At 43.2% G+C, this 22923-nt stretch overlaps 1 protein-coding gene across 2 annotated transcripts in view; it reads right to left on the bottom strand.

The window, feature by feature from the left end:
• PLCB1 (phospholipase C beta 1) overlaps positions 1–22923 on the bottom strand; it is a 449952-nt gene that overhangs the window by 148766 nt on the left and 278263 nt on the right. For both annotated transcript variants that reach the window (XM_009906912.2, XM_054180087.1), the window contains exons 5-9: positions 16540–16619; positions 13707–13760; positions 12554–12629; positions 6703–6803; positions 5174–5340 (exon numbers count right to left, since the gene is read on the bottom strand). In XM_009906912.2, the coding sequence (XP_009905214.1) occupies positions 5174–5340; positions 6703–6803; positions 12554–12629; positions 13707–13760; positions 16540–16619 (478 nt within the window). The remainder of the gene's footprint in view (positions 1–5173; positions 5341–6702; positions 6804–12553; positions 12630–13706; positions 13761–16539; positions 16620–22923) is intronic.

Below are 22923 nucleotides of genomic sequence, written 5' to 3'. Positions count from 1 at the left end.
ACCACCACAAGAAGTGTAATGGAGCACCTGAACAGCAGAGATGGGCATTAAGACCAACTAGTTTACCAGTCTATAACAATGGACCATATCTAACCGGTTTGAATATCCAGAGGTGTACTGAAAATAACTGGGGCTCAGTGGCCCATGTAAATATAGTTCCAGGAGCAGGTAAAGTATCACTGAAGTGTGTCACTTCAGTCTGAGGTCCCTGTAGCTCAGCCTGTAACAGTCCTTACAGACAGCAGAAGGCCTGAGTGAAAATCCCTTTTGCAAACCATTGTATTAAAGGTTAAAGTGTTTTATTTTGAATATGTGCTGTTATATTTTGGTGACATTTTAAAGACATGCACTGAGGCAGCAGCGGGGCAGCACGTGAGGCGGAGCGGCATGTTCCCCTCTTGCCCCGAGACAGCTTTTCTCTCCCGAGAGTCCGGTGCGGTGTGGGTGGAGACTGCTGCAGTGGTGGTGCTTTCACCAGAGGGAGGGAGGTGCTGAGTAACGTGGGCTCGTTCTTGAATTATTCTCCAGTTAGGTCATACAGCCAGAAATAGGGATGGTTGTAACTCACCACAAAGCTGTTTTCAAAAGATCTGTGCTGACCCAGACTGAGGTCGAACTTAAGCAGGCAGGTGTCCAGGCAACTGGCTGCAGAGAGTGCTGGAGCCTGGCACTTGAAATGGAGGGCAGTGGAGACAACACCTGCATTAGGTGTGAGCAGCTCAGTTATCTGCTTAATCTAGTGGATGAACTGAAGGACGAAGTTGCTAGACTTAGGACTGTAAGGGAATGTGAAAGGGAGTTGGATTTGAGGAACCAGGCTCTGCAGAGTCCCCTAGCAGAGGGAGGTGACCCAAGAAGCAACAGGGAATGGATACAGGTCCCTGTTAGAAGAGGCAAGGGAAAACCCTTATGGCTCCCCTCACCTTCCCTGCTGCTCTTGCAAAACAACTATGGGGCAGTGAAAGTTGAGGGTGAGGTGAATGAGAAGACAGAAGGCACAGCATCCCAGGTGTTGCGTAAAGCAAAACAGCCTGCCCCCCGCACCAGGACTTGTTCCCTTAAATAAAAGAGGAGGGCAATTGTTACTGGTGATTCTCTTCTGCGGGGAGCAGAGGGCCCAATATGTCGGCCAGATCCTTCCCACAGGGCTGCCTCCCTGGGACCTGGGTCAGAGATGTTGCCACGAGGCTGCCTAGTCTGTTCCAGCCCTGTGATTACTATCCCTTGATAGTTAAACAGGTGGGGAGCTATGAGGTTGAAAGCAGAGGTCCAAAGGCAATCAAAAAGGACTTCAAGGCTCTGGGCAAACTGGTTGAGGGGCCAGGGCCACAGGTAATTTTTTCATCAATACCCTTAGTTACAGGAAGGAATACTGAAAGGAACAGGAAAGCAGGTGTAATTAACAACTGGCTCAGAGGCTGGTGCTACCAACAGAATTTTGGATTTTTTGATCTTGGGGAACTTTCTATGGCACCAGGTCTGCTAGCGACACATAGAGTACATCCTTCCCAGAGGGGGAGAAAGATCCTAGCACAGGATAATAGTCTATCCCACAGAGGGAAAAGGGTTTTAGGAAGGGAGTTGGCAGGACTCATTGACTAGATTTGAAGGGGGAAGGGGCCGAAATCAGTACCCTCAGACAGGAGTCTGGGGGTGGTAAGCTGGACTCAGGGGTGAAACCAGCAGCCCAGCTGAAGTGCATGCACACTAATGCACGCAGTATGGGTAACAAACAAGAAGAGCAGGAAAGTTATGATGTAGTTGCCATCACAGACACGTGGTGGGATGACTCACATGACTGGAGCACTGTAATTGATGGCTACAGGCTCTTCAGGAGAGACAGGTGAGGGAGAAAGGGTGGAGGGGTGGCCCTGTACATTAGAGAGGCTCCAGATGCCATGGAACTAGAGATCAAGGATGATCAGGTTGAGTGCCTGTGGGTGAGAATTAGAGGGAAGGCCATCAAGGCTGATATCCTGGTTGGAGTTGGTTATAGACCACCCAACCAGGATGAAGAGGTTGATGAATTTTCTATAGGCAGGTAGAGGCTGTCTCAAGATCACCAGACCTTGTTCTTATGGGTGACTTTAACCTGCCTGATATCTGCTGGGAACTTAACACAGCAGAGAGGAGGCAGTCTAGAAGGTTCTTAAGAGTGCATGGAGGATAGCTTCTTAACCCAGCTACTGTGTGAGCCTACCAGGGGTAAGGCTTTGCTTGACCTTCTTTTTACAAACAGAGAAGGACTGGTGGGAGATGTGGTGGTTGGAGGCTGTCTGGGGTCCAGTGACTATGAAATAATTGAGTTCTCAATATGAAGTCAAGCTAAGAGGGGCAGCAACAAAACCTCCACCCCGGACTTTTGGAGGGCGGCCTTCAGATTACTTAAGGATCTAATTCAGAAGTTACCTTGGGAAACAGCCCTTAAAAACAAAGGGGTCCATGAGGGCTGGAACTACTTCAAGAAAGAATTCTTGAAGGTGCAGGAACAGGCTGTGCCAATGTGCCAGAAGATAAGCCAGCAGGGTAGACGGCCAGCCTGGCTGGGCAGTGAACTTCTGAGCAAATTAAGGGATAAAAAGAGGGTGTATCATCTTTGGAAGGAAGGTGAGGTAACCCATGAAATGTTTAGGTCATGTATGAAAAAAAACCGAGAGGCGAAAACCCATTTAGAGCTTAGACTGGCCACTGCTGTGAAGGACAATATAAAAATGCTTTTATAAATGTATTAATAACAAAAGGAGGGGCAAGGGCAACCTCCACTCCTTGGTGGACATGGAGGGGAATAATGTAACAAAAGATGAGGACAAGGCAGAGGTAGTTAACACCTTCTTTACCTCAATTTTTAATAGCAGGATAGGTTGTCTTCCAGACAACTGGCCTTCTGAGCTGGTAGATGGGAGTCAGGGAGCAGTATAGTTCCCTTGTGATCCAGGAGGGAGCAGTTAGAGACCTCCTTAGCCGCTTGGATCCCCACAAGTCCATGGGACTGCATGGGATCCATCCTAGGGTGCTGAGAGAGCTGGCAGATCAGCTGGCCAAGCCACTCTCCATCATTTTTCAACAGCCCTGGCTCACTGGAGAGGTCCCAGGTGACTGGAAGCTGGCCAACATGATGCCCAGCCACAAGAAGGGTTGGAAGGAGGAAGCAGGGAATTCCAGGCCTGTCAGCCTGACCTCAGTGCCAGGCAAGGTTATGGAACAGGTCATCTTGAGTGCAATCACACAGCACTTAGAGGATGGCCAAGGGATCAGGCCCAGCCAGCATGGATTTAGGAAGGGCAGGTCCTGCCTGACCAACCTGATCTCCTTCTGTGATCAGGTGACCTGCCTGGGAGATGTGGGGAAGGCTGTGGATGTAGTCTACCTGGACTTCAGCATGGCCTTTGACACTGTCCCCCATAGCAAACTCCTGGCCAAGCTGTCAGCCCATGGCTTGGATGGGAGCACACTGCGATGGGTTAGGAACTGGCTGGAGGGCCGAGCCCAGAGAGTGGTGGTGAATGGTGCCACATCCAGCTGGCAGCCAGGCACTAGTGGTGTGCCCCAGGGATCAGTGCTGGGCCCAGTCCTGTTTAATATCTTTATTGATGATCTGGATGAGGGGATTGAGTCCATCATCAGTAAATTTGCAGATGACACCAAGCTGGGGGCAGGAGTTGATCTGGAATTAACTCCCTATGACCTGTCTTTCCCTTGACAAAGTCAGCATTTTCTAGGACAATTGTTCCTGTAACAGCAATAGAAATCATATCCAGGAAGAGGTACACCTATGGAGAAGCAAATGTCTGCATCAAATGCACACACCAGTGTCCATCAGGGTAAACTGGAGGTGTCCCACAAATCCTACTTGGAATGTGCTAGCAAACACAACCACAATACTCTATGAGGTATGTTTCATGCTTCCTCCTCAAGGCTAGTGAGAAGTGGATTCCATTCTGCTAGCACACCAGCACACCTCCTTCTAATAAATCCTTTATCTGGCTTATATGAAGTGCCAATATTTGGGTAATAAGAATGATCTTTAAGGTACCAGACCTTTCTGTTGCCCGTGTGAAATACGGTAAGCACAGAGCAATATTGTAATATTTGCATGGATGAGAGAGGAGGTCACAACGCATTTTCATCTGCTCATGCTAGTATTCTCTCTGTGCCAAAAGACAGTTTGCATAAGCATGACAAATAAGCAGAATTTAACCCTCTGTGAAAAGCTCTGGAAACTCTAAATAATAATATGCCTTATGAGAAAAATTAGAAGTGTTTTGCCTTTAGACAATGTTGATCATGGCTTCGAGAGCCACAGGTTTTCTTTAGGAAGACATCTAGGTCAGAAGGCTCCAGGGAGAGAGGCAGGAGTGCCTTCGGTTAACCTCTACACATCTGGGAGAGATGTTTTTATGCTTCCTCTGGATGAAAAAAATCTCTGGACCAAAGTATTATTTTTTTTTTCTGTATTAGATAGGGTTTTTTTAGGATATTCCCATGCCCCTACATTTTTAAGGCAGAAAGACATTAAAAGCCCAGGTAATCATTAGGATATGCGGATTAGAATAAAACAGGATGCAGACATAAAATCAATACTATTTTAAGACTTGTCATGGTAGCAAAAATCTGCAGAGATTTGAGCAGGAATGCTCTTGCTGGTTTTGAAGAAATGCCCAGTTTAGCCCAGACAACACTTGAGATTTGCAAAAGGGAAATTTTCTGTGATTATAGCACGAAACACACTCAGATACTTTCACATCTTACTTTGTGCACCACTTTATCAGAAAGCAGAGGGCTAGACCTATTACCATTATTAAATAATAGAATTATCATCATCTTACTTTTATCATCACTGACTATTTCTCTAATTGTACATTTCCAGTGCCAGTCAATAGCGACAGTAAGGTTTCTGCGGAAGTTACAGACCAGAGCAGTTGTTCTAAACTATCAATTACACATACTGAAATGTAAATACTGAAACCAGCCCCATCCTTCCTAAATTGATCCCAACTAAACACATTTATAAATGCACCACACGATGTCTCTCAGGTTTGTACAATCCAAAAGCAGATAGCTGGAAATGCCATTTGATTCTGAACCAAATTTTGCTTTAGCATGCACCAGAAGGATAACTGAGTCATTGATTCAAATCAGAAACTGAATATAGCAGGAATATAAAACCACTGACCTTTCTTTGCTAGATTGCTGTTGGGTTCATACTTCTCTATCAGAACTTGAACTTGCTCTTGTTTTAACGGCGGATAAAGGATTTCATTGAGTCGTGGATCACGTTGCTTTAAATTGATAAATTCCATCATCTGATCAACAGTAAGGTATGGTTTGCTCTTGGCACCGCTAGAGAAAAATTAAAGCAAGGGCCTTAAAATTCATTTGCAATCTCGTTCAATATTCTGTACTTCCCAGGCAAACCAAAACAAGATTCAAAGTATCACACAACAAAAACATTGTCCCACTGGGTCTGTGGACTAATTTACTTTGCCAGCGTGCAATGACAAACATTCCTCATCAAACATCTAGGAGTAAGGGTTTTTTTTTTTTAAAGCATTCAGCACTAATGACATCAATGGGAAGAGTTAGAGCAATGCTAAAAGCTTTTCATTCATCTGATTTCCTGGAACGTAGCAATTTAGAAACATAAAAGAGAATAGAACGAGGAATTCAATCCTGAGCTCGCCACAAACACTCTGCTGGCATTCTTGGACCTACTATTTGCTGGATAACAGCAGCCCCATTTAATTATTCTAGCATTTGCTTTGGTTTTTAAAATAAAGCTGCTAAAAATGCTAGGCACTCCACGAACAGAGCAAAAAGATGCCTATTTAGAGCTAGCAAAAAGAGCAGAGTTTGGGTACAATTTGTATCCAGATGGGAGATCCAGGAAGCCTCTGAGCCAGGTGACGTGCTTAGTGTTGTCTAGAACACTCGATACTGGCCTACTTCTGCTCTGTGACAGAGCACTAGGAAGTCTATCCCTAGGTTAAATGGAAGCAAACTAGAGCAAGACTACATTCCTCTGAAATCTCAACCTTAGAGGAAATGAGCACAAGTGGAGTATGTGAGCATACCCATGTTGCAAAGATGCATTCACTAATTGCTTCAGTGGTCTTGAGAGGTGTTTTGGAAATTACTTTGTTTGCATACTGCTTCATGTTTTTGGCCTGATCAGGCTTTGCTAAAGCTGGGAAGTTCAATGACTTGCTGCAAGGGGTAGAAGCAACACAAGTTATATAGCTTGTAACTGAATGTATAAAATCAGTTGTAGCTGGCTGCTTTTGTAATTTCACAGTGTCAATTCATGAATTCTACAAGTTAGTACATTTTTTCATATCCTAATTAAGTGTCTGGGGGTGATTATATGTATTCTCACGTCTACTGCATGTTGATAGCACTTAGTACTTTTTTTCCTTTACTTTCATGGAAGCCTAAACTATCTCAAATCACCCAGAAAAACAAGACCTGACAGTTCTGCTCCTCTATGAACAAATTACTTTAAAACTCTGACCATTAGAAATGGAGGCAAAAGCTTGGGAGAGATGGAACCCTTGATCCAAGGTTAAATAACAGCACTGCTTAACACTGAAATCTGTTCTTGGCAATCGATAAATGCAGCTGCAGTCTAAATAACCTACTTTTCCATCCTCAGCTCAGGAAATTAGTGAAAGGGGGGAAAAAAAAGAAAAAAGTGTCTTTTCTTACAATTCAGAAAAGATGTGGTCGATCTCAGGCCGGGGGCAGAGGTTGTTTAAGAACACTCTGTACACATCTGGCGTGAAGTCGTCTTGAGGGATTGAATCATTCTGTGGAATGGGGAAGAAAATAGTGAAAGACCGATACAGCACTTTTATACATTCTCTGTAAACAGATCACTCGCTACTGCACTTCTTTGGATTTGCCTCCTGCCAGCTAGAGCAGCCCAGGTTTTGCAGAATAATAAATTCCCCTGAATAACAGAGCAGCTTAAAGAGCAAATCTATTAAATATATATATATATAATCTTGGTTTCCATGAGGCAAAGTTTTCTCTTTCACTGAGCAACCCTGAAGGAAGGAAGGAAGGATGAATGGAAGGAAGGGAATGACATCTCCCCATCTATCCTCCTTATCTCTATCATGAACAGGTATATGAATCTCAATGAAGTCTCTGAGCCTGCTCCCAGCAGGGCAGCTGGCCGGTAGTGGTGAGCTCACGTGCCTCAGCAAGCAAAATGGCAGCATAACAGATGACAAACACATAATTCATCTTTCCAAAGCTTTCAAAGAACAGGTTAATGAACTGGGCAACTGAGTCATTATTAATACACCTCTTCTGTGACAGCAGCTGGTATGTTTCCTTTCCCTTCCTGAGGATACATGCTCAAGATACCACTATTATGGGCAAAACTCACACAATATAGCTTTTTCATGCACTTTTGTCCTAAATGTACTGCAATGCATTTGGCAGCCAGATTTCCTTACAGGAATTGATAAAAATGCTCTTCTATAGAAGAGATACCAGCATTTTTTTTCTTACATTTTCTACAATTTAGAACCATTAACATTTAATCCTGCTTCTAGGTGACACTTTCAACATACCCAACATACCCATCACACCTGCTAGCTGAAACAAACAAACAAAACAAAACCCAACAAACCCAATTGCTTTTAACTAGAGGGAATTACTGGGCTGGATAACAAAAAGAGTCCTTTGAATGAAGCTCCAGAGCCCTCTTCCCACTAGCACATGGAAACATAGAATTTTTATGCTCCCTTCAACTTCTGGTGTTTTTGCAGAAGACAGCAGGGGCTGATTTTCAGCCGGGCTGGGAAGAAATGAGCGCCCCAAGAAAGGTGCAAAGCTTTTATCTGCACAGAACAGTAATGGTGTGGTCACTGGCTTCTGCCTTAGCATCAGTGCACCGAGAAAGGAAAATAGCACAGAAGCCTGTATTCGGTACAGAGGAAGCCTTACAAAGGAACAAGAAAAAGGAAAGTACAAAATCTGTGAAATGCAAATACTGAAAATCTCATTTTTGAGTTTCCTCCAAACAAGCTACCTTTATCAAAAGCTATAGCATGTAATCTCCAGGAGCACCATAGACCCACATGACACTTCCCCATGGCTCCAGAATAATACCTACATCTGATGACCTGGAGGAGGAAAATTGTAACTTGGACAGAAAGCCATTTGCTTTTATACACTGTTGAACCTGGCTGTCTCAGAAGTAAGCTGCTGATAGAGGAAATCATTGCTTTTATTTATTCTGCCTGTTTAATGCCGTTACCAAGGGAACCATAAACGTTAATTCAAGCCTTTGTTACATAGAAGGAACTTTTCCATTTTTTCCCTGCTTTAGGTTAACATAAATAAATACAGAAATAAATGCCACAGGCATTGCTTTATCCCTCCTGGGTCTTTTCCAATAACCTGAGATCCAGGCTTTTATTTGCCACTCAGTTCCAGTTAAGAAAATAGGCCTCAGTTTCTCAACACCCACCTCCAAAAGCCTATCTCCAAAGAGTATAACCAACACAAGTTTTCAGTCTGTTCAGGTACAGAACCTTTTAATAATTATTTCCTACCAGTAGTGAAATTGGTGGGCTAGAAAACACAAAGATGTAGATGGGATGGGAGACAAAAGCCTTGCTGTAAGCATTTGCACCCCAGGCATGACCTCTGACAACTGTACTTGGATTCCAAAAGCCTGACTGACCAAACAGCTTAAAATATGCTGCCTCTTTCTTCAGCCTGGTCTGAGCCATCCACACTGTAGTGGAACCACTCACATGCTGTAAGAGTCTAAATTCCTTGTATGATTCAACAAAGATAAAATCACTTGCTGCTTGCCCAGACAATACCAATCCTGGATGCAATTGCATCGTGATAACACTGGCCTACAACAATGGCCCAAGGACCCAGCCATCACGCCTTCAAGACAAGATCATTTCCAGCTATCAGATACCCCCAGGAAGGGAGGGTGGCGAGACAATGGACTCACCACCTGTTTCCTGATGTGTAATGGGTGTGTGGGCAGGTTAGATGGAGAAGGGGAAGGTGGAGGCTCTCCCCCCCCCTCCATCTAGTCCCCTGCCCAAACACACAGGAATACACAGAAAGATTTCCTGGGGAACGATACCTGGATATTTACCTGAGGAGGATTTCCTGGCTTCTGAATTCCTGAGGGACAATGCTTGGACACATACCTAAGGACTAAAAACTGTACAAAAGACTTGACCACTACTGGCTCAAGAGGAAGAAAAACGCAGGAGATGAAAAACGCAGAAGAAGGACCATGCTGCTGAGGAGGAAGGAAAAGCCCGGGCCAAGGCTGCGTTGGAGACAAGAGGTCGTGGAGCCTGGGAGAAGCAGACTGAACCCTCTCTCTGTGTCCTAAGTCCTGCTTGCTGCCACTCATGGAGCTGAAGAAGCTGCCCAGAGGGACCTCATCTATTCTCCAGCCAAAGCCTCAGCACCCTTTCTCTACAAACCCAGCATCTCCTGCAGCACCTTTCCTCCACAGACTCAAACTGCCTTGGGGAGGGTTGAGGGGTGTGGTATAACTCCTTTCCTCTTCTCTCTCCCTCTTCTTTCTCTCCCTCTCTATCTTCTCCCTCTCCCCTTCTTATTTCCATTTTATTTATGTAATAAATAGTCTAGCTGTTGATATTTTGGCCTCGTTTGTACCTATTAATTTCACAACATGGGAATAATAAAAAGAACTCAGTTTCCTTCCCTCTCCAGACCAAGACACATGCCTTATGCACTTCTCTCTTTTTTTAAGACCAATGAAAAAAACCCACAAACTTTCTGTAGCACATGAGAGAATCCCTCAGTTTTGATGAATATTGACGTTCAATTTTATTCTGTGGTTAAGACTTTCTACTAATTTCAAGCACTGTTGATTTATGCTTTGTCTGCTGACCTGCCTGCTTTTGTAATGTCTGTATCCATTCTGTTGTGTATTTGGGCAATACAACAGCTAATTTGGATTATTTGCACAGAAAGTATTCAATAGCTGGTTGCTTTATTTTAAGCTATCAGTGAAGCTCACTGGTGCTTCATTGTGAACCTCTGTGTTAACTGGAAGGCAGAAAACAGTCTTCACAGCCAGAGGCTGCTAAAATAAAGCTCTTCAGATCCTATTTACAGCACCTTTGACTGAAAAAAAAAAAAAGAAAAAGAAAGAAAAATACCCAACAGTAACAAAAAGTATCCCTCCTTTTCCAGAAGAAGCCAATATTAAATACATATATATATAAAATCACATAGGAACAAGATGCCAAACTCAAAAACTTACTGGCACATTTAAAAACTTAATTTAAGCATTAATATAAACATTCCTCTACAAATGTTGCCAAAAATCAGATCACACAGGACTTGGTCCTGCAAGACTGTACACATGCCAGTTTTGACCCAGAAATAAACAAATAAATCCATGCTTTAAAAATCTGCTTGACTTTTAGTCCATGGGCCATTCTGCTGTAGTCATGCTCAACTGCTTGGCTGAATCAACAGCTGGAGTGCTCAGCGCTACAGAGAATCCATCCCTTAATAAGGTCCCTGAACATGAAATAGTTTACTTTTGGTTCTTCCAGGAAGCCTCTCTGGTGCTGTTCTTCTACAGCAGGATGAAGATGACCACCCAGACAATAAGGACTCTTCCTCCTGCACTAAATAACAGTGCCTATGCACTGTCCTGTGAGGTCTGCTGGCAAGCACGATGACAGGGAATTTGCTAAAGAGTGGGGCTAGTGGATGCTGAACTTTGTAAGGTTGTGGACAAGTCCAGGCAGCATAGTGGCTGCCCTATGCTTGGGTCACTGTTTAGCATTGATGAGGGACTGTCACAACCTTGAAGCTATGAATTAGGAGAGAGTGATAAATGCTTGCTTGGGATCCTCTTCCCCACGACTGTCAATTTCATTTTGTATTTTAGGGTCACGCACAGGTTCTGAGAAATGCAGCCAAACATCATGTGAAACTCATAACCAATGAGCCTTATATCTTTTCAGACCAATGAGAGGTATGGAAACCTGGGGAGAAAATCTTTAGAGGGACCTTTATGTGGTGGTTTTCAACCCAGAAAGTCTAAGCTGTTAATGTCCATAAGAGACTTTAATGAATTCTCTGAATCATTCACCATGATTTTGCTGGGCAAGATTCCCTGATATTTGTGTCTTGCACACTGCTGGAGTCCAGTGCTCTCCAAAGGCTTTACAGGAACACCATTTATTCTTCAGTACATCCAGGCAGAAAAGCTGGAAGTTGAAGCTAAGAATTTTACTTGTTCAAATAAACAAGAACACAAAGGAAAAGAGCCGTAGCAGAAGTACTTATTTTCCTTCATTACATCATTGAGACTGAGTTTCATGCTTTTTAAGCACTTAGCTTCTAAAATATTTTTTCAAAGATGATCAACAGTTTTCTTTGTGGCATGAAGTGTATTTCTCTTTTGTCCCAACTACAGAAAGGATCTACTTTTTGCTGTGAATAATATCCCAGCAACAAGTATCCAGCAATGCATATGTAAAATTTGCTCTACTTCAATAGCAGAAAAAGGCTGCAGTTTCTTTCAAGGACTCCAGTTACATCTAGATTTTGTTTTCTTTTTTTCAGAGATATTTAACAAAGAGAAGAAATAAATCAACTGATTTAAAAGTAGTGCTTCAGAGATTTTTCTGTGCATCTTGTCTTGTTTGAATACATAGAATAGAATACATAGAATAAACCAGGTTGGAAGAGACCTTCAAGATCATCGCGTCCAACCCATCAACCAATCCAACACCACCTAAACAACTAACCCATGGCACCAAGCACCCCATCAAGTCTTCTCCTGAAAACATCCAATGATGGCGACTCCACCACCTCCCCAGGCAGCCCATTCCAATGGGCAATCACTAATCACTAATCACTCTCTCTGTATAGAACTTTTTCCTAACATCCAGCCTGAACCTCCCCTGGCGCAGCCTGAGACTGTGTCCTCTTGTTCTGGTACTGGCTGCCTGGGAGAAGAGACCAACATCTGTCTGTCTGCAACCTCCCTTCAGGTAGTTGTAGAGAGCAATAAGGTCACCTCTGAGTCTCCTCTTCTCCAGGCTAAGCAATGCCAGCTCCCTCAGTCTCTCCTCGTAGGGCTTGTGTTCCAAGCCCCTCACCAACTTTGTTGCTCTTCTCTGGACTCGTTCCAGCAAGTCAACCTCCTTCCTAAACTGAGGGGCCCAGAACTGGACACAGTACTCGAGGTGCGGCCTAACCAGTGCAGTGTACATGGGCAGAATGACCTCCCTGCTCCTGCTGGCCACACTGTTCCTGATGCAGGCCAGGTTACATGAAAACCCATTTTGAAAATTATTCTTTCCATGTTTCTAACTTCACAACCTTATTTTACAAAAGATTACTACTTTATTTTCTTTGGAATTTCATGGAGTTAAAGATCTGCTGCTGAGGACCAGCAGCCAAGCCACCGCAGCACTATCAGTCTAGAACAAACTGTACTTAACTCAATACACAGTCAACACTGCTGAATACAAGCAACATTTTGTAAGGGCCAGGAACAAAAGCAGATGCTTACCCTAGAAGATGGAAGATTACAAGCTTCTAATGCAGTCTCTACCCGTTTTCTGTCAGCGGAAAACAAGCGGTATATGCTGCAAAACGAAGAAGGGATCGGCTTAAAATCATGCCTTGATGGCCCATGTGGCCTACAGACTGAATATTGCTTTCCAGTCCACCATGTCTTTAGCCATTTACTTCCACTTGCTGGCTGCTTGGTCACACAAGTGAATTTAATGGTTTCCAGGATAAGTTTAATTCTATGTCATGGATTGAGTTAAACCTGCTGCTGTTATTCATACCATACAGCAATCATGCCAGCTTCAAAAAATGGAAGTGCTGACTGAAGCAAAGTATTTACAGGGCTTGAAGTTCAGATTGCAACATGAGAGGCTTCCTGTTCCAGTTACTGCTTCTGGGTTCTGGTTCTTGGGTGTTGGCTCTTTTCAGCAGGCATGGCATTGGAATGGGAGGGAGTGGGGTAGCTGCTGGCTTTGGTTTTCTGGTTTATGCTGGTTTCCCCCTTACCCCCCCTTCCACCCCCATATTTCACTGTGCTGCTTCTGCAAATAGGCTAAGCTAAAGCAATCATGCATTGTATTATTAATTAGATTATTAGCTAAGGTAGTAATGAATTCTGATTATGATATCTCATCTTATATTAAACTCTTATCTTGTCTCTTTACCTGAAGTGTGAGTTGTGTGTATTACTTTTCCCCCCACTTTTGTATTGGGGGAGCAGGCAGGTTAGCTCATGCACTAAACCATTACACAAGCCCATATTATAGCACATAGTTAAGAAAGTCACCACTGCTCTCTTCATGCTACTCTGGCAACATGCAATTTGAATGTATTTATCCTCACAACATGTCTCTAAAGTAAAGAAATTATGGTGGTAGTTTGTTGGTTTGGTGGTTTTTTTTTGCACAAGTGGAACAAGCAAAGGCAGAGAAAATAAATGTCTTGCTCAAGACCACAAAAGGCAGCCTATGCCCAAAGGGTGTTTTAACAGAGATATCCCAAGTAGCACTGGCTACTCTTTCACACAATACATGTTATAAGCAGATAATAAGATTGTTATTCCAGGCAAAAGGGTTACATGTTTTGTCCAAACACATCCAACATCAAAAATCAGAAGAGACTACATGGTAAAGAAGAGGAACACAACTTACTTCTTCAGAGGGATGCGCCCTTCTGGAGTCACCTGCAGCTTAAGTTTTGTGTAACTGCAGAGAGAAAAGCATCCTGTTTTATTTTTTACAGCATTTTCAAGTACCTCTCCACTGACCTTACAGCTCAGCACTAGTGCCTCGATCATGTGGCAAGTTCCACTCAGCTCTTTTGCCCAGTAAAAAAACTGTTGATATATCAGTAGTAAGTACCTTTTCTTTCAACAGTAAAGCACCTGGTTGTCTTGCAATGGGATGTTGCAAATACCATTAATATACAAATTTATCAAACACTACCACCACACTTCTCCCCACCCGCTCCCCTGCCCAGCCACGCTCCTTGTCACCCAGGCTGTCTGCCACTCTATCAGCAGACTGAATTGTGGAACACAGGCCACAGCCTGATCAGAAATGTGGCTGTATTCCTCTTCCAGAAGCTGAAATTGTCCCTGGATGTTGTACATTAACATCACTAACTTCCCAACCCCCCCTCGTAACACATCTATGAAGGTTTCTCCATTTGACCCTAAATATTGTCACTCCTCAGCTGGAAGTAAGTGATATTGCTGGCAGCTCAAATGTCTCTGCATCGGCAAGAACATTAGTATATTCAGCAGCCCTGGGCGAGCCCAAGACATTTCCAGCAAGAAGCAATCTAAAAATTACAGGCTGAAACCATTTATCAGCAGGCAATTATCCAGCTTTTGAATCAAATATTTAGAGGATCTCAGTATCTCAGGACCTGTGACTTCTCTCCCATGCTCATTAAGGCAGTGGGTTGAGGATGTATCTTTCTTTGTCCAAACCTTTTAACATACTGATTCAAAGACTACTGGAACAGGAGACATCCAGCAGCTTTAATGAGAAGCAGTTGGGCCTACAGCTGCTATCTGATGATCCTCCTGGTATGCAAGGACTACTGGTTACCAGCATAATATCTGCCAACAGCAGTTTGCAAAGAGCACAGCTTCTTGAGTTCTTCCACTTCAATAGAACTGAAATTCTAAATGAGTTTTGCAGTAATCTGGTGAAAAACTATGGCAACACTTAAGTATCTAAGAGAAATTTTTTGTTCTAAAAATAAAAAAAATCCACCAACTTTCTCACTTTACCTACTGGCCTGCTAAAAGAAGAAGACATACCGTGTTTCTAGACTTTCCTTTCCTTCCCAACAAAAAAAGTGTTATTAGCAACCACTTCAAAAGCAAAGTATGTGTTGATACCCTTAACTAGGACAGAGGCATTTTCAAAAATCCTTTCTTCTTACCTGCATCTTCTGGAAACTAAAATCTCTAGTGCTACTGTGTCACCAAACAAAAATATTATCCCCTGTGCCCCATCTCCCAGCACTGAGGTAGATTAAAAAGAAAAAAAACCCAATATCACTGTGGTTAATAATAATTAAAAAAGGTTTATTTTGCCTTCTATTTAAAAAACCAAACTTTTGAGTAGATACTGGTCACATTTAGATTTTCTTCTACAGACAAGAATGCTAGAAATAAAATAGAGGGGAAAAAAACAAAATAAAAAGACTTCAGTTAAAGGAAATAAAAAATGCATGTCTGAAGAACAGTCAACCTCACTGTTTCTCCTGCTCTCACACCTGGATCTGCTCAGGTTTTGCTAAGGTCAACATGAAGAGCCAAAATGAAATGCTAAATGTTTCCATCCATTTGTCTAATATATAATTTCTATCCCAGCACAGGATTATCAGACACAAAGCTCTAGTCTCTGCAACATCCAACCTTCAAAGTTTCTTCAAGAATTTCTGTTGACTAACACTAATTTCTGCACAACTAACACTATGAGACGTAAATACCCTCTCTGCCTCCTTCTCAAATCAGATACCTATGAACACATACATGGGATTAAAGTCAAGCAGTTGGGAACTTTCTGACTAAATATGGGTGTATCTGAAAACACTAGGCATGCACAGCTTTAGAATGTCCCAGAAAAGAGCAGATTAACTTACTTCTTGGATGGAGGCAACTCTTAGGAACCTAAGCCCCAGCTTGGTATTTAGCCAGACTGAGCCTCTGACTGTGAACAGAAATTAAAAGGTGTTTGGTAGGGACACAAAGCTGAATTTAATCTGCCGGTTTGTAGGCTGGGATGGGTGTGTCCCTTCTTTTAGAAACTCACAAGCCCAGCAAGAGGCCCAGTTCACTGTCATCACTATCTGGTAGGCTTTGCTGCGCTGTTCTCAATGCTATCACTTACACAAAACTCCCTCAGTATGTACACATACCATTCAGCTGAGAATTCCTAATCTCACGTTCAGTTCTCTCTCCTTTTGGAGGTTATTTTTATATCCCAAATGTTCTCATAAACACCTTTTCTACATTGTTGAAAGCAACTCAGAACCTGCGCACTGTGCAAAGCAGTCAGGGTGAATGGATGCAGAGCTTCCCCCTGAATCACATGAGAATCAGAGAGACTACACAGAGGAAAACAGACTTCCTGAATGCTCATTTTTGTATCAATAACAGAAAAAAGGGAAAACGGTCAGAATCACATCAATCCAAAATATTTTCAGTTGAAATGGAGAACTTCAGGCTACAGCTGAAGCCACCCTTTTGGTATACAAGTGGAAGATGGCCTTTAATTCTGACTTTTTGCTATGTCCTAGTGCTTCTAAGAACCTTGCTAAGATTTTTGTTGAAATGATATCTAGACAACAGGCTTTTTAAAACCATGAGAAAGGACAGCCTATGTTTACAAAAGTGACAACTCATCAAAGCAGAAACAATAGATGACAATGTGACTAACAAGCAAAAAGGAAAATGACACAGAGAAGAGAGCAACACCCACAGCATTGAAGGCGACTGCCACTTACGCTTTTTCCAGAAAGGCATCCCTTGACATATTCTGTGCCAACAAATTTGTTGCCAAACTGAACACTTCACCTGACCATTCCTACAAAGAAAAAAATTGATTTAAATGAGGATGAGTTTAGATGTTTACTTACACAATGCAAAATATTTCTGAAAATCATATTGTTAGTAAAGAGTGCCTGGTTATAGTCTGAGCTTGATTTTTTTCCAATTACGGCTTCCTTCCTCATCTGTGAGACCTGATTTTCTCATGCTGCAAAAAAAGAAGAGTATTAATTTTTTTTTTCCCTAAATAAAAGATAACTTATTCCACTGAAATGAAAAAAAACAAACAAACAACAAAACCAAAATAAAAATTCGTATTGAAAAATATCTGACGCAAAATAGATTGCCCCCAACCAAAACCATTTCTTTGAATGCTGGACACTGTTCTTGTTGACCCATTAAAACAAATGAGTCTCTATATCATCACTCTTATAAAATGAAGCTGAAATGGGCTTAAATTCCTCTGAATGCAGACCTGACAGGATGGGATACAGACCATACCAGAGCAAGTCCCTTGAGTTAATGTCTCATAGAATCACAGAATCATCCAGGCTTGAAAGGACCTCTGAGATCATTAAGTCCAGCCATTTTGCGCACTCCACCAAATCTCCTCTTCTAAAAACTTGTTCTTACATCACACTCTTTACAGCTCATGAGGTAATTCAGATAACAAATATCACAGCTCATCTTTTATAGTGAATATCATCTTTTATAGTGAATATCCCTTCCAACACTAACAATTCTATGGAATTGTTAGTGTTGGAAGGGACCTCAAGGATTATCTAGTTCCAACCCCCTTGCCATAGGCAGGGACACCTCATACTAGTTCCTCAGAGCCACATCCAGCCTGGCCTTAAAAAACTTCCAGGAATGGGGCTTCTACCACCTCCCTGGGCAACCTGTTCCTGTCTCTCACCACCCTCACGGTGAAGAACTTCTTCCTAACATCCAACCCAAATCTACCCATTTCTATTTTTATTCCATTCCCCCTAGTCCTATCACTACCTGATACCCTAAAAAGTCCCTCCCCAGCTTTCTTGTAGGCCCCCTTCAGATACTGGAAGGCCACAATAAGGTCTCCTTAGAGCCTTCTCTTCTGTAGACTGAACAGCCACAACTCTCTCAGTCTGTCTTCACAGGAGAGGTGCTCCAGCCCTTCTCTGGACAAGTTCCAACACGTCCATATCCGTCCTGTAATAGGGGCTCCAGAACCGGATGCAGTACGAGAGGTGGGGTCTCACCGGGGTAGAGAACTATAAATACTGAAGTTTAGACTCTCACTGCTCATTCTGTCTCTCTCCTCCCTTGCAGGTCTCTCCTGCAGCTTTTCATTGAGAACTTCAGCCCATTTTTCCTTGCTAACTTGGTGCTTATTTATGCTCCATAATTGCAATCCTTTTCTATCACAGCTGTGCTTTTGGATTCGCTTTGTTTCACCCCTTAAAAAGAAAGGGGTGAAACTAAACACTGCCTTTGCAAAAAATGCAATAGTTATTTTTCACTTGAAGTTTTCTGAGTTTCCCTTGAAATTGAGTTTTCTTTCATATGAGTCCAGATGCAAAATCCTTATTCCAGCCTCTCAATGGTGCACTCTTTGGGAGGTATTCCCTCTCCTTAGCTCTTCTTCAGGAAAAATAGCAAGAATTGGGGATTTCATTCTGACAAAAATTGATAATAATGAAAAGTATCAATGAAACAAATGTTGCTACACCTCTTTGGAGCTTATAAGCTTGTTTTACTTTAAAATTCTCAAGTTTTGCATGAATCTTGTTCCTGAACCCATCTTGTACAGTAATTCTCAAGAAGGAAGAGATAAGGATACATATGCCTACCGTAGTATAGGCCTTTAATATTCTTCGTGTTTCAGATCCTTAAATCATCCCATTCACAACCTCACCCCTAAGCAGCTGAGACAACACATAGAATATTAGAATACATAGAATAAACCAGGTTGGAAGAGACCTTCAAGATCATCGCGTCCAACCCAACAACCAATCCAACACCACCTAAACATCTAACCCACGGCACCAAGCACCCCATCAAGTCTTCTCCTGAAAACCTCCAATGATGGCGACTCCACCACCTCCCCAGGCAGCCCATTCCAATGGGCAATCACACTTTCTGTATAGAACTTTTTCCTAACATCCAGCCTGAACCTCCCCTGGCGCAGCCTGAGACTGTGTCCTCTTGTCCTGGTACTGGCCGCCTGGGAGAAGAGACCAACATCCGTCTGTCCACAACCTCCCTTCAGGTAGTTGTAGAGAGCAATAAGGTCACCTCTGAGTCTCCTCTTCTCCAGGCTAAGCAACCCCAGCTCCCTCAGCCTCTCCTCGTGGGGCTTATGTTCCAAGCCCCTCACCAACTTTGTTGCCCTTCTCTGGACCCGTTCCAGCAAGTCAACCTCCTTCCTAAACTGAGGGGCCCAGAACTGGACACAGTACTCGAGGTGCGGCCTAACCAGTGCAGTGTACAGGGGCAGAATGACCTCCCTGCTCCTGCTGGCCACACTGTTCCTGATGCAGGCCAGGATGCCATTGGCCCTCCTGGCTGCCTGGGCACACTGCAGGCTCATGTTCAGTCTACCGTCAACCAGCACCCCCAGGTCCCTCTCTGCCTGGCTGCTCTCCAGCCACTCTGACCCCAGCCTGTAGCTCTGCATGGGGTTGTTGTGGCCAATGTGCAGAACCCGGCACTTGGATGTGTTAAATCTCATCTCTCCCCTGACTGGCATATCTGGCAGAGAAACCTTCCTTCCTGGACTTGTTCTATTGCTGAGTTAGTTCTCCCCTTCACCTCTTGTGACCACTTCCATTTTTCTTCTGAGGTCTAATTTAAAAAACACAAACAGGGGTGTGAGAAAGAAACAGAGAAGTACTCAGCTTTGTAAGCAACACAACTGCTTTGCTGTGACTCTTGAAACAGAAAGCATATTATGTGCAGCATCTGTTTTTCTTCTTGGCAACTCATTTTTCCAGGCTCAAAATAGGCTCATCTTGTATACACTGCTTTGCTAAGGCACCAATAATAACAGTTAAAACTTCTCCCTTTGACACTAATGGCTGCAGAGATTAATAGCACAAAAAAAATATCATGTAGAAATTGAAAATATGTTGTCTTTTAACAGATCTTCATAGACTTTATTGTGATCTCACTCTTTTTACTGGCCTTAAAGCAGAAGTATTTTGTAGAAAAGAGAAGTAGGGCACTTCAGGAATATCCCACACTCCATCTATTCCTTCTCTTTGTCCAAGCGCTTGCTGACAGGAATATAAAGGGAACTCAGTTATTCTGTGCTTGTAACAAGGATTATTTATATAAACAAGTCTTGCCATGTTCCTTTTCTAGCTTTTCAAAGTGATCACATCACTCTTGCCAAGTATTTTAAGGGCTACCTGCAGGGTGAGCCATTTCTAATGATGCAGGTGCCAAGCCGACAAGTTGCAAGTAATATTTGCTCATTGCATCTTACATTCCAGCCACCACAGGATCAAAAAAACAGGATCAGAAAATATGTGAAGGATCACATTATTGTTTCACTGGTCTGAATCCTCAGCAGGAAGGGAAACAACAGTCCTGAGCACCGGCCTGAAGAAATAAAGGAGATGCTTTGGGTGGAATTTGATGGCCTTGCATCAACCTGTGAGTCAAGATGTGTCCTTCTGCTTTAGCTACCAAATGGCTCTGTTTCCTTGGGTTTGCTCCATGGTACAGGGTAAAGCCCATAGTCTAACTCCAAGCAAGGTGCACTCCGCAGCTGCCTTTACCAGCAGCAGTGATTCCAGCAGGCCGTGCTTTGTGAGAGTACTCTGCGGGATAGAAAGCTGTTGTGTACAGAAAGAAAATAGCCTACTGTGGAAAGGTTATCACAGTATCACAGTATAACCAAGGTTGGAAGAGACCCCAAGGATCATCAAGTCCAACCTGTCCCAACAGACCCCACAACTAGACCATGGCACCAAGTGCCACGTCCAATCTCCCCTTGAACACCTCCAGGGATGGCGACTCCACCACCTCCCTGGGGAGCCCATTCCAATGACGAATGACTCGCTCGGTGAAGAACTTTTTCCTCACCTCGAGTCTAAACCTCCCCTGGCACAGCTTGAGACTGTGTCCCCTTACTCCAGAGCTGGACACAGTACTCCAGGTGAGATCTCATAAGAACGGTATCACACTATCACAGTATAACCAAGGTTGGAAGAGACCCCAAGGATCATCAAGTCCAACCTGTCCCAACAGACCCCACAACTAGACCATGGCACCAAGTGCCACGTCCAGCCTCCCAATTGCTGCAGTAGCTGGAGACTCTGGTATAGATGCAATACAAAAGGAAAATATAAATCTGGGTATTTTGAAATAGGACTGTACTAGTACCAAGCTGTTTGCAGACTGGGAACCTCTGATTCAGTTCGGTAGCAGAACTCAGCCTGCCAACACAGTCAACTCCAGGGAAATCACATCCATCATGAGAAGAGCTCCCTGAACCTGCTCTCCCTTTGGCTAGGTCCTTTTACACTAATACATATTTATACCACTCCTGTGAGCTTCAATAACAATTTATTTAGCTGTCCTGTGCTTTGGCAGGTAGCATACAACCTGCAGTTCATTTAGATATCTGTTGTTCAGTGAAGTAATTCCTCTCCTCTATTACATTCATCAGGATACACACCATGAGACATTTATCTCAAAGAAAGAGAAGAGACATTTTTCATAAGGAAAGACAGCACATGGTCTTGAAAACACTTCCATCAAATCAGAACTGACTATGTGTGACGGCAATATTTCTCGCACATTGGATTTTGGTGGAAGGTTAACAAAGCAAGCTGCTTTGATGTTTTCAGTATACTTAGGAATTTTATTTTATTTTAAAAAGATTAGCAAATGGACATGAATTTACCTGGCTTGTTTTACCATTTTATTATACTGGTTAAGCTCTTCAACAGGCCAAAGCAGCCGGAAAAATAAAGATGTATGCTGGAAAGCATAGTATAGCACAACTTACGAATCATCTTTGACTACATCATTTTACTTATGGAGGAATTCATCATCTCTTAGTGATGGATCTGATCCAAAGCTCATCAAACTGGGTATCAACAGAATTCTTTGGGCTCTGGATAAGAGTCTGTATGGCCAGGATGGACTTGTGAGAACAGAGCTGGCATGGGAGGCACAAAAAGGTGGGAGGAAAGAAATGGAGAGGGATATTCACTTCCGAAGTTACTGGATTTGTGAAGAGAATGAAATATTGTAGAGGTTCACAGGTTAAACGTCTTCATGTTGGAAACTGAATCAGAACAAAGAGCATCTCCTCAGAACAAAGAATAAACTTTTCTTTATCCTGACTTCTGCAGCACTGTGTCTGTGGATGCTCACAAATCCAATCCCAAGACAGGCACAGGCACACTTGTCTGGAAATATGCAAGTGCTGTATCAGTGCTTCTTCTCTTCACGATCAAGACACACCTTGCATCTGCCATTTAGATCAATACCCAATGAATTTCAAACTTCATTCTTTGTGCTAACCAGCAGCTCAGTGCCCTTTTGCTCATCACTAACACACTTCAAACATTAGTGACTTTCTCCTGGAAGAACACACATAAAACAGTGTATCTCAACTATACCATTATTCCTATCTCTTTATTTAGTTCACTTAGATAAAGTTGAATAGCTCAAGGCTCATATTTTTATAATTTTTCAACAACTTGGCCAGTGGACAGAATAGAACAGAATTAACCAGGTTGGAAAAGACCTTTGAGATCATCAAGCCCAACCCCTCCCCCAGCACCATCTAACCAACTAAACCATGGCACCAAGTGCCCCATCTAGTCTCTTCTTAAACACCTCCAGTGATGGTGACTCCACCACCTCCCTGGGCAGCCTATTCCAATGGCAAATCACTCTTTCTGTGAATAACTTCTTCCTAACATCCAGCCTAAACCTCCCCTGGCACAGCTTGAGACTGTGTCCTCTTGTGCTATTGGTAGATGCCTGGGAGAAGAGACCAACCCCCACCAGGCTACAACCTCCCTTCAGGTAGTTGTAGAAGGCAATAAGGTCTCCCTTGAGCCTGCTCTTCTCCAGGCTAAGTAACCCCAGCTCCCTCAGCCTCTCCTCATAGGGCTTGTGCTCCAAACCCCTCACCAGCTTTGTTGCCCTCCTCTGGAGACATTTCAGCAAGTCAGCATCTTTCCTAAACTAAGGGCCCCAGAACTGGACACAGACTCAAGGTGTGGCCTAACCAGTGCTGAGTACAGGGTGTGATGAACAGAGTCTGTAAATTTAGAGGAAGCCTTCTGCAAGTGAAAAAAACAACATAATTGAATAGTTTCAATTGCCTCACTAGG

This window comes from Dryobates pubescens, chromosome 3, assembly GCF_014839835.1.
Source record: "Dryobates pubescens isolate bDryPub1 chromosome 3, bDryPub1.pri, whole genome shotgun sequence".
NCBI classification, from domain to species: domain Eukaryota; kingdom Metazoa; phylum Chordata; class Aves; order Piciformes; family Picidae; genus Dryobates; species Dryobates pubescens.
Note: the sequence above shows the minus strand (reverse complement) of the source record. Positions and strands in the feature narration are given on the sequence as shown.